Raw genomic sequence first — 12177 nt, 5'->3', positions numbered from 1 at the left:
TGGGGTGGGGTGAGGAGGTGGGAGACCCAGAAGGAAGAGGGAGTGGGAGGGAAGTGATAATAGAAATTTCAAGTGAAAGAGAGACACCAAAAGGTAATACTTATAAAGTTAGGGTGGATGCTGCTGCGGGAGTCTCTCTCAGAGTTGCTGTAGGTGAGTATTATTCTCCGTGGTAATAAGTGGTGAGGTATATGTAGGGTTTGAGGAGAGCTTTCCAAGAGTTGGGTCCGCAGACTTGGGCAGGTAGATCAGGTGAGTTGCTACCAGCAGAGCTAGTGAATATCACGCATGCCGTAGCCAGGCTAGTGCTTCAATGGTTATCCTTGCTTTGTTCCAAAGGAAATTTGGGACAGTCCTGGCCATGAGAGGAATCTGTGGGTATGCATAGTGTAGACTGATGCTCCAGTCTAGAACAAAATCATTGGGAGCTGATCTGATCACTCGATAACCCTTTTGGACCTGCTGCTTGGGAGCGGCAGGACGGACAGAGGTCGAGAACAGGCGAAGGTACTGGAACTTGGAACAAGACAGGAACTCGGAGACTTAGACAAGGCTAGAAGACTTGAACAAGATGAGGATACTTATAACTCAGACGAGACGAAGACCCTTGGAACTCGGACGAGACGAGAATGCTCAGACAAGGATTCAAGATGCTCAAACATGGACAGAGATACAGGATGCTCAGACATGGACTCAGGAAAGTCAGACGAGGACTCCAGATACTCAGACGAGAACGAGGACTCAGGATTCTCAGACAAAGACAAAGGCTCAGGTTCTAGGTCAAGGACAGAAGCAGGCACAAGGTACTCTGAAGACCGGGAACAGGATACAAGACTCAGGATTCAAGACTCAGAACTTGGAACTAGGAACATTAAAAGCAAGGGTCTTCTGGAGGCTTGCGCTGCCAATGAGAAGGACATCAGGATCAGGACTCGGAACTTGGAACTCGGGTACATCAGGATCAGGACTGGAGCATAAGACAACAGGTACAACAGGACACCGGTACCTCAGGACACCAGGACATCTAGGACCTCTGCACATCAGGGGCCTCTGGAGATGAGGCCAATAGGAATGTCTGGAACATGAAGCATGGAACATCAAGTACTGCAAGGAAGAAGCTGGCCCCGACATTGGCGGCTCCCTGCCACGAGGAAAAGATGATGATGGTGGCCTCCTGCAATATTGGACCGGTTCCCGGTTTGCTTTTTTGGGCCTTCCCTTTTACAGGAAGAGGAGCTCCAGGGCGGCCTCCTGGCTGTGGAAGAGGTAGTCGGAAACGGCCTCTAGGCCGTCACGAAACGGCGGAGTCGACGGCGGCTTCCAGGCCGCATGGAAGGCCTGGTCAGCGGTGGCTCCCAGGCCGCATGAAAGGAGTACCAGTGGCGGCCTCGAGGCTGTGAAGAGGAGCGGCGGCAGCAGCTTCCAGGCCGCGAAGATGGACGTCAGCGGAGGCCCGTGCTGCAAGAGAGTGGCTGGTTTGGCAGCGGCCTCCAGGCCGCGGAGGAGGAACACCAGTCAGCAGCGGCCTCCAGGCCCCACTGCAGGTAAAAGGCTGCTTGTGGGCCTAGCCTGCCAGCAGCATTGCAACAGAATCTAAATAAATAAAAAACACAAGTGCTTTTATATTTCATATAATGCATTAAACTAGTCTTGTTGTTATGTGCAACAGTTCCCGGAACGATCAATGATACAGCAAAATTGCTAACCTTGTAAAAGGTGTTATCCCAGGACAGCAGGATGTAGTCCTCACATATGGGTGACGTCACTCACGGAGCCCTAATGCGGGAAAACTTCTGGCAAAGTTTCTAGAAGCTTTTAACTGGCAGCCTGGGGCTACTGAGCATGCCCGGCATGCCATGATATTCCCTGCCACAGGGGTCTCACTTCAGTCTGGTATGTAGCAATAAGCGTTAGCAGAAATAAAATAATAAAATCTAAAGGCCCAACTCCGCGGGGTGGTGGGTGGGTTCTGTGAGGACTACATCCTGCTGTCCTGGGATAACACCTATTACAAGGTAAGCAATTTTGCTTTATCCCAGGACAAGCAGGATGCTAGTCCTCACATATGGGTGATTAGCAAGCTAGAGGCTGAGTCATTGTCCATGCAGGTAGCAGTGATGCGTTGTTGAGGAAATGATGCAGCCGAAGATCAGAGCAGGTTGGTTGTAGAAGGAGTTGGGATCAAACTGGAAACAAGTTCTTTAAGACAGATTGTCCATAGCCTGAATCTTGTCGTCCTTGTTTATCCAGACAGTAATGAGCTGCATAGGTGTGAAGGGAACTCCATGTTGCTGCTTTACATATGTCAATGATTGGCACTGAACGAAAATGTGCTACTGAAGTTGACATTGCTCTTACTGAATGCGCCTTTACTTGCCCTTGGAGAGGAAGGCCTGCTTTTTCATAGCAAAACTGTATGCAATCTGCTAACCAGTTGGATAGAGTATGCTTACCCACTGCTTTACCTGGCTTATTTGGATCATAAGAGACAAAAAGCTGATTGGATTTTCTGAGGGACGTAGTGCGATTCAGATAAAAGGATAACGCACGTTTGCAGTCCAAAGTGTGCAAAGCTCTGTCTCCCTGGTGAGAATGAGGCCGTGGAAAGAATGTGGGTAGAACTATGGTTTGATTTAAGTGGAACTCTGTAACTACCTTAGTAAGGAATTTTGGGTATGTTCGGAGAACCACTCTGTCATGGAGAAACTTTGTATAAGGTTCATACGTGACAAGTGCTTGTAACTCACTAACCCTTCTAGCCGATGTGATGGCTATAAGGAAGATAGTCTTCCATGTGAAAAATTTAAAATCACAGGAATCTACGGGTTCAAAGGGAGAACGCATCAATGCTGTTAAAACCAGATTCAGGTCCCATTGAGTGACTGGAGGCTGAATCGGTGGTTTAAGGTGAGTTAGACCTCTCATAAACCTACTGACAAGAGGTTGTGTGGATATAGGTGCATCTCCCATCTTGTTATGATAAGCTGAGATTGCGCTCAAATGTACTCTGATTGATGAAGTCTGAAGACCAGAGTCTGAAAGATGGTACAAATAGTCTAGAAGAGAAGTCGTGGGGCAAGTGAAGGGATCAATATTGTTTTGCTTGCACCAGAAAGTGAACCGTTTCCATTTGAAAGAATAATTCTTTCTTGTGGAAGGTTTGCGTGAAGCTATAAGCACTTGAGAAACATTAGTTGAAAGATTGAGTGGTTGTAGGATTAAGCTTTCAACATCCATGCAGTCAGGGATAGGGATTGAAGGTTGGGATGGCACAACTGACCCTGATCCTGAGTTATGAGATTGGGAGCTACTCCCAGGCGTATTGGATCCCTGACTAAAAGGTCTAGCAGTGTGGGAAACCATACTTGTCGAGGCCAGTATGGGGCTATGAGTATTATGGTCCCCTTGTCTTGTTGTAGCTTCACTAGAGTTTCGGTTATTAGCGGTATTGGTGGATACGCATATAGTAGGCCTGAGTTCCAAGGGCGAGCAAAAGCATCCTTGGCCAGTTGGTTCTGTTTGTGGAGAAAACAGAAGTTGTCTACTTTGTGATTCAGATGGGACGCAAAGAGGTCCGCTGTTGGTTGTCCCCAATGTTGGAATATCTTGGTGGCTACTGAGGGATTCAGGGACCACTCGTGTGGTTGGAACTGCGACTGAGTCGGTCTGCTAGTACATTTTGAATTCCTGCTAGATAAGTGGCCTGTAGGAACATTGAGTGATTCAAGGCCCAGTCCCAAATTTGTGCAGCTTCTTGACAAAGGAGATACGAGCCCGTACCTCCCTGTTTGTTGATGTACCACATGGCTACCGTATTGTCTGTTTGGATCAGCACAGTCTTGTGTGAAAGGCAGTCCTTGGACGCATGCAGCGCATAACATATAGCTCGAAGTTCCAGAAAATTGATTTGATATGTGGCTTCGAGTTTTGTCCAAGTTCCTTGAGTTTGAAAAGAGTTTACGTGAGCTCCCCACCCCAAGGTGGATGCATCTGTAGTTAATGTTATCTGAGGGACTGGTTTTTGGAAGGGTAGACCCTTGTGTAAATTGTCCTTGATTGTCCACCATTGTAGCGATGAGCGTAGTTGGTGGGTTACTTGGATTGGATAATGTAATGGTTGAATGGCTTGGATCCATTGTGATCGTAGAGTCCATTGGGTTACTCTCATGGCGAGTCGTGCCATAGGAGTGACATGAACTCTTGAGGCCATGTGGCCTAGTAAGGTAAGAAACTGATGGGCTGTCGCTTGTTGTTGCATGGAAATTGAGTGTGCCAACAGGGACAGTGTGACTGCACGATCTTCTGGTAGAAAAGCCTGTGCAGTATTTGTGTTTAATTCTGCTCCTATGAACTGGAGTAGATGAGAAGGGTTCATGTGGGATTTCTGATAATTGATGAGGAATCCCAGCTTGTGAAGTATAGCTATTGTGTAATTCAGAGAATTGATTGCTCCTTGTGATTGACTTGATTAGCCAATCGTCGAGATAAGGAAAAACATGAACACCTTGTTTGTGTAAATGTCCTGCTATCACTGCCAGGCATTTGGTGAATACTCTGGGAGCTGAAGCCAGGCCGAATGGTAACACTCGGTATTGGAAATGCTGATGTCCTACTGTGAATCGCAGATACTTGCGATGAGGCGGGAATATAGGAATGTGTGGTGTAAGCATCTTGAAGATCCAGAGAACAAAGCCAATCCTCCCTTTGTAATAGTGAAAGCATGGTGCCTAGTGAAACCATCATGAACTTTTCTTTTTTTAAGAATTTGTTGAGATTTCTGAGATCTAGAATGGGACGTAGGCCTCCGGTTTTCTTTGGAATGAGGAAATACCAGGAATAGAATCCTCTGCCCTTCTGACTGTGTGGTACTGGTTCCACAGCTTTTGCGTGCAGAAGAGCGGATAATTCTGTTTGTAATTGAGGTATGTGATTGAGCTGGGAGGTTTGTGGTGGAAACTCCTGAGGGAGAGATGAGAAGTCTAGGTGGTAGCCTTGACGAATTATGGACAATACCCAATGATCGGTGGTTATTGTTGTCCATTCCTTGTAGAAATGGGATATTCTCCCTCCAACTGGCAAGGTGGCATAGGGATTGGGATATTGGCCTTGTGCTCTGAAATTTGTTTCAAAAGCCGGAGGTAGATCCTGTTTGAGGAGGTGGTTGGGGCCTCGCAGACCGCTGTTGTCTTTGTTGTGGTCTTTGCTGAGACCTTGGAGGTCTTGGCCTAGAGGCGGGAGGATAGTATCTCTTTGGACGATAGAAGGGACGTTTCGCTTCTCTTCGTGATGGCCTGCGAGGTGTGTGGGTTGCAGGGTCATGAGGCAGCATAGAGAGTTGTTTTAGTGTCTCTGAATGCTCTCTAAGTTGGGCGACGGCATCCTGTACTTTGGTGCCAAACAAATTATCTCCCTGACAGGGAAGGTCCACTAATTTGTCCTGGACTTCAGGGCGCAGATCAGAAGCCTTTAGCCAGGCCCATCTTCTGGCACTGATGCCGGATGCTGCTGTTCTAGAGGATGTTTCAAAAGCATCGTAGGCTGCCCTTACCTCATGCTTTCCTGCATCCAAACCCTTTTGAATAATGACGTGTGCCGCTTCCTGGTGTTGTTGCGGCAGAGAGGGTAGAAACTCTTCAATCTGCTTCCAGAGATTCCTCTGGTGCTGCGTCATGTAAAGCTGATATGCAGCAATTTTTGAATTGAGCATGGCTCCTTGGTAGATTTTCCTTCCCATTAGGTCTAAGAATCTACTGTCCTTTCCTGGAGGGATAGAGGCATGAGTGCTGGTTCTGCGAGATTTTTTCTGAGCAGATTCCACCACAAGGGAATTGTGAGGAAGTTGAGGCTTCTCAAATCCTGGAGCTGCTTGAACAAGATATGTAGAGTCTACCCTCTTATTCACAGCAGGGGTTGTACATGGATGTTCCCATATCCTCTGCTGAAGCTGTAAAAGCACTTCGTGTACCGGGATGGCCAGATTGTGCTTAGGAGGATTCACAAATTGCAATATTTCAAGTGTTTGCTGCCACTCGTCCTTTTCAGCCTGGAGTTGAAAGGGTATGGACTCAGACATTTCTTGAATAAAGGATGAAAATGAAAGGTCCTCTGGAGGTGACTGCTTTTTGGCTTGAGGTGGAGAGGCATCAGACAAGAAATCTTCTGAGGAAGGCTCAGATTCTGTGTCTGATCAAGTATCAGAAGCAGGTATGTGATATTGAGGAGGTTCCGGCCTTTGAGGTGGAGGTACCCCTGAAGGTCCTTGCAAGGGATCTTGAGGATCCGGTGAAGCCTCTCTCTCCTCTTCTTCTTGTCCAGCATTATGGGTAATGAAGCCAGAAGGTCCTGATACCTCTTAGTGAGGATGCTGTGTAACTGTGCTTCCGAACTAGAAGTGTCTGGAAATGTGGAAGTAGTTTTGAGTGAAGAATGTTTGAATTTCCCCAATGATTTTTGTGTGGAAGATGTTTTTGTTGGCAGAGGTGCTTTAGACGGTGCCATAGTGTAGAGAGACATCGATTGTGTTGGAATCATCGATGATATAGGTCTGGCTGGCATCGAAGGCATCGGGAATTGTAAAGGAACCGATGGCATCGATGGTGTGTATGATGGAACTGGAACCATCATCGAAGAAGCTGTCAGCGGAATCGATGAAGACATCGCTGGCATCGGCATATATGCCAGCATCGACTGAGGTGTCAGCATCATCGGCGGAGTCGCCGGCATCGGCTGTGAAGCCGGTATCGAAGGCATAGACATCGGCGATTCCGCCGGCATCGACACGGTGGTCGGCATAGGCGATGACGCCGGAATTTGATGCTGCAAGGCATCAGTGACTATTTGTTTAATTAAAGCAGTCAAGTCAGTAATCGGAGTTGATACTTGCTGCGTTGTCGACGGTACCGATTCCGGAACCAATGGCACCGAAGTTGAGGAAGTCCTTTGCTTCTTAGCAGTCGGTTCCTCCGGCGGCGGGAGCGGCGGGATAGATCGATGCCGTCTGTGCTTGTGCTTCGATCGTGGTTCGGATACCGACCTTGTCGATGATGTGGAGGGTGTTGGAGAAGGGGCATCCCCTGCGCCCTCCGGAAGTCTTTTCTTGATCAAGATCTTTTTTGTAAGGCCTACCGGCGATGATTTTGTGGAAGTCGTCGGTGAAGGCCCTGATTGAATCTGGAAAATCTGTGCCATTTTTTCTTGGCGGAGTTTTCTGCCTTTAACCGTCATTTCTTGGCATCTTGGACAGGCAGCGATGTCATGCTCTCCTCCAAGGCACCGAACGCATTCGCTATGCGGGTCCGTTATGGACATTGTTCGGTTCCAGGCTGGGCACTTCTTGAAGCCTGATGACATTTTCTCACTCGACGTCCGTCGATGGAAAAATCCGAATTTTTTTAGCGAAAACTAAATTGTTTGTCACTGGCCGGTGACAAAGTTTATGAGACCCGAAATGGGCAAATTTGACAGCGAAATTTTTTTTACTTTTCGTCAAGTTGTGAGGAGAACCTCACAGGGCTCCTGTGACCGCGATGTCGATGGCAGCGCGGAAAAAAGAAGACTGAAGTGAGACCCCTGTGGCAGGGAATATCATGGCATGCCGGGCATGCTCAGTAGCCCCAGGCTGCCAGTTAAAAGCTTCTAGAAACTTTGCCAGAAGTTTTCCCGCATTAGGGCTCCGTGAGTGACGTCACCCATATGTGAGGACTAGCATCCTGCTTGTCCTGGGATAATAAAAGCAATTAAGCTTTTTTTTTTTTTTTTTTTTTTTGTTATGCCATTTTGCAACATTCAGATAAATTCTGTATTAGGCATGTGTTACATTATATATTCTAACAGGATAATATAATTTTCGATAACTATTTATAAAGGGAAAGCATCTTTTTTTAAAATTTTTTCTTTATTGAATTTTCATTTAAAAATTTTCAAACAAAAATATCAGAAAGTAATACAGATGTAATTACTTAACACAATAGTCCGGACAAGCTGGCACTGGCTTCACGGTGCTTTGAGTGTGAAATCTTGGGTTAATTTCCAACGACCCATTCCCCCCCTAAAACCTATGGGGAGGAAAAGGAAAGTGAAAAGTTTTCCTATTTCACCAATTTCTACAAAGGGCCCCATGGACGATCATGTGTTTAAACGGATCGAATCACCGAGTGAGGACAAGATAGGGGAGCACTTTTCAGCTTCTCTAAGTCCTGGTGAAGGACCATCACTTCCTCCACAGCCCTTGGCATCAATTTCAGATGGATTTTTGCGTTTGGAAACTGAACTTGCAGCATCAGGAAACCTAATGATAAGTAATCAATTATCTGTAATGGATAAAGGACATGTTGAAGGGGAGGTGAAAAGGCCTGAACAATGGCCTCATACCCCCCCTGACAACATAACCATGCAAGACCTATGGAAATTGATGTCAAATGTTAATAATAATGTTATACAACTGAATGATTCATTGTCAGCTGTAGTAAATACAAGTAAAGTACAGGTAGAAGAACAAATAAAGGAAGTAGCTACTCTGAAAGAAGAAATGGGAAAAATTACATCAAAAATTAAATTATTAGAAAACACTGAGTCTGCCCATATTAGAGATAGTCTTTCTATTCATAGAGAGCTAGAAAATATAGAGAACATAATGAGATATAAAAATCTGCGAGTGATTAATTTCCCACAGACTAGACTTTTGTCACCAATTGAAATGTTTAGGAAATATTTAAGGGAGATTATGCAATATGAAGAGAAAGAGATACCAACAGTTTCAAAAATATTTTATTTTTCAAAATAAAATGGGAGAAAAGGAAGAGGAAAATTCTATAACTTCAAGTGTAGGAGTTTCGACCTTTCTAGAAGAGTCCATAGATATTATCCATAGGAGAGCCACTTTATTTGTGTCTTTTCAGTTGGAAGCTGACAAAGATAAAGTGATTAGGGATTTTCTTAAACATAAAGAACTAAATTTTTGTGGTCAGAGAATCTTATGTTTTCCTGAAGTCTCACGAGCCACACAGGCAAAAAGGAGACATTTCCTCTCCTTGAAGGTTAAATCGATTGCCTTGGGGGCAAGTTTCTTTTTAAAGTATCCATGTTTATGTTTAGTAACCTATCAAGGTAATAAGTATAGCTTCTCTGACCCATTGCAGTTGGAGACATTTCTGTTGGATAAAAATGTAATAAGAGGTAGTATTGATGATCAATAGAATTCCAATGACTCTCTCTCCTTTAAATGCTTATTATTTTGATTATTATGAAGTTATAGCCCCCCCCCCCCCCCCCCCCACACACACACACTTTATAGGTTATGTAATGGAGATGCAGATGGTTATGGAAAGCATCTTTAACATCAACATAATACATTCAAAGATAAACATATAAGACACAAATAACTTACCTTAAAGTATTTGCCTTTATTTGGTCATCAATATCATTCAGGAGCTCTTTCACCTCCAAATCACCAGGTGAAGCGTCCAACAAATTATCTAGGCAAGAATCCAAAAAACACTCTTCTTGCACCTCCATTTTTATATACTAAAAGAAATAAGAAAAGCAATACATAAAGTTCAAATATTAAAAACAAACAAACAAACAAAAACTAGCCTGGGCAAAGTGTGGGTACTAAACCAGTGGTCAGCAACGAATGGCACGCATGCCATCAGTAACACACGAGGCCATTTTCAGTGACAAGACAGCAGCGCACTGCTAAACAGAAGCTTAGTGGACACTGCAGCTGTCACTGCTGTGGCTCCCACTCAGAAGCAAGCGGGAAGACCTGAGCTGGCGATACATTCCCTCCTTCCTTCATACCAGCAGCAGGAGTCATGTTTAACCCATCATCATCTCCTGCTGCTTGTGTGTGTATTTGTGTTTATGTGGCAGATCATGTGAGTGAGAGCTTGTGTGTGTGCAGGCGAGCATGTGAAAGTGCATGTGAGAGTTTGTGTGTTTGTGGGGCAGCTTTAATATATATGTTTACGGGACAGCACATGAGAGAAAGTGAATGTATGCGTGACTGCATATGGGAGAGAAAGCAAGCTTGTGTGTGAATGATTACATGTGGGAGAGATAGCGTGTGTGTGTGATTGCATTTGGGGAAAGAGCGCTCATGCGTGTGTGTCAATGCATGTGGGGTGAGAGAGCGAGCATGTGCACGTGAGTGATTGCATGATAGAGAGCTTGGCTTTGACTGCATGTGGGGGAAAGACAAGCGTGTGTGTATGTGTAAATGCATATGAGGGAGCATGTGTGTTACTGCATGTGGAACAGAAAGCATTTGTGTGTGTTGGAGAGTTTGTGTAAGGAGAGAAAGAGAAAGTTTGTGTGCACCCTACCCCATGCCAACTAATTTATGACAAACTCAGGGTGACTGGAAATCAAAAGTTCCCAGGTAGGGAAATTGGGGGGGAGGGGGTTCTAAATTTTAATTATTATTGGATGTTGCTTGATGTGTCTGCTTTTTTGAAATATTTTATTGGTGTTTGGAAAATTTAAAAAAAAAATTGTGCATGAGTGATTATTGGAGGACATTCTGTTCGTCAGCTGTTTTGAAATATTTGTTTTATTGGTATGTTTTACTATTATGATTAATGCTTCAGATTTCTTAATTTTGTTATTTGATGTTGTATGAGGCATGATAATGCTTTCATTGTTACAGTGCCTTTAGAATTTGGCCTATTTCTGTTTCCAGTCTATTTTTGTCTGCATATTTCTATTTATAATTTTTATAGTCACTTTATTCTGTATTTGGTGAGGTTCTATATGTGTGACTGAAGTGAGGTATTCTGCTACCTAGCATGTAGATTTTGTGTAGGGATCTAGAGCAGCCTAGCCTGTTCTGTTTAACTAATAGGGGATCTATTAAGAAGAAGAGAGTAAGAGATTTTTCTCTTCTACGTTTTATAATTATTTTTTTTTGTGTGTGAGGAAAAATTTAATTTCAATCATTGTTAAATAACTGAAAGATTTTAACTGAAAATTAATGTCAATTAAAATATTCAAGAGTTGTGTAAAAGGAATGTGGTGGATCAGAATACTGACCAGCTTGTGGCACTTGAGGATCAGCATTACTTACCCCCGATTTAAATCTTGGCCCACCCCTTCAAAAAGGTTGTCTACCCCATACTAAACCAAACACTATTACTTCAATGAAAATATTATGTTAATCAATGGAACTGCCTTATTGTGATACATTTTGTTGCCTGCTTTGCATGAACTCATTAGAGGTGGGCTATAAATGTTGAAATAAATAAATAAACCAAGAGCAAAGTATGGAGTTTAAAATAAACTAATGCCACCATCTTGATTTCATTTGTTTTCGTTTTCTTTTGCCAAGTTTAATGTTCATGAGATAACCATTACTCATCATCATCACATATATAGAGCTTGATTTTCAAAGCAACTTGAGTGCATAAAATTCTGTTTTATATGACTATGTGGCACTTTGAAAATCAATTAGGGGGATGAGCATGGGTTTCAGATGCATATTTTTACCCACACGAGGAAGCATTCTAGCAAAGTCTCCAACCCAATTGGTGCCCTGATGGACATCTCCCTGAGGAGTGGAAGCCAAAAGAGAGCTATGAAAATCATAGCCACCGTTCTTCCCTCAGCTTTAACAGAGTATTTGACACTAGCGGTATGGAAGAATGTGTGTAGAGAAGCCCTCTGCCTCAATTCAGGATGATTGCATCTGAGGTTAGTTTGCCCTGTGCCTGTTTTACAGAACAGAAAAGCCAAACCTTCCAATTCAGAGAGAATGCAAATAGATCACCAATGAGTCCACCAGTGCTGGAAAATCTGTCTTGCCACCCCTGGTGCAGTCTGTTCATGTGGTTCAAGGATTCGACTTAATCTCTCCATCAGGACATTCTCCACACTTGCTAAATATGAGGCCCTGAGAACCATACACTGAGAGATGGCTGCACATTTTCCTAACACAGGAGGTACAATTCTGTGCCTGCCTGCCTGTTGATATAATATATTACAATCTGATTGTTGTTTCAACTAGGATTGCTTTGTTAGTCACCCAATCTCTGAAAGCCTATAGTGCGTACTGGATCACCCTCAGCTCCAAGAAGCTTATCTGATTAAGCTTTTCCTGAGCAGACCATACACCTGAGTGCAATGCCCCTCTACATGAGCTCTCCACCCTAGGTTGGATGCATCCATGGTGAAGACAATTTGAAT

The 12177-nt window shown here is 44.1% G+C and overlaps 1 protein-coding gene across 4 annotated transcripts in view; it reads right to left on the bottom strand.

The window, feature by feature from the left end:
• The window catches only part of KIAA0825 (KIAA0825 ortholog), a 1025579-nt gene that overhangs the window by 933336 nt on the left and 80066 nt on the right, over window positions 1-12177 (bottom strand). For all 4 annotated transcript variants that reach the window (XM_029573181.1, XM_029573174.1, XM_029573199.1 and 1 more), the window contains one exon: window positions 9386-9522. In XM_029573181.1, the coding sequence (XP_029429041.1) occupies window positions 9386-9513 (128 nt within the window). In that variant the 5' untranslated portion in view covers window positions 9514-9522. The remainder of the gene's footprint in view (window positions 1-9385; window positions 9523-12177) is intronic.

Source organism: Rhinatrema bivittatum, chromosome 1, assembly GCF_901001135.1.
Source record: "Rhinatrema bivittatum chromosome 1, aRhiBiv1.1, whole genome shotgun sequence".
Taxonomy (NCBI): domain Eukaryota; kingdom Metazoa; phylum Chordata; class Amphibia; order Gymnophiona; family Rhinatrematidae; genus Rhinatrema; species Rhinatrema bivittatum.
The sequence above is the reverse complement of the archived record's forward strand: the minus strand, read 5'-3'. Positions and strand labels throughout refer to the sequence as shown.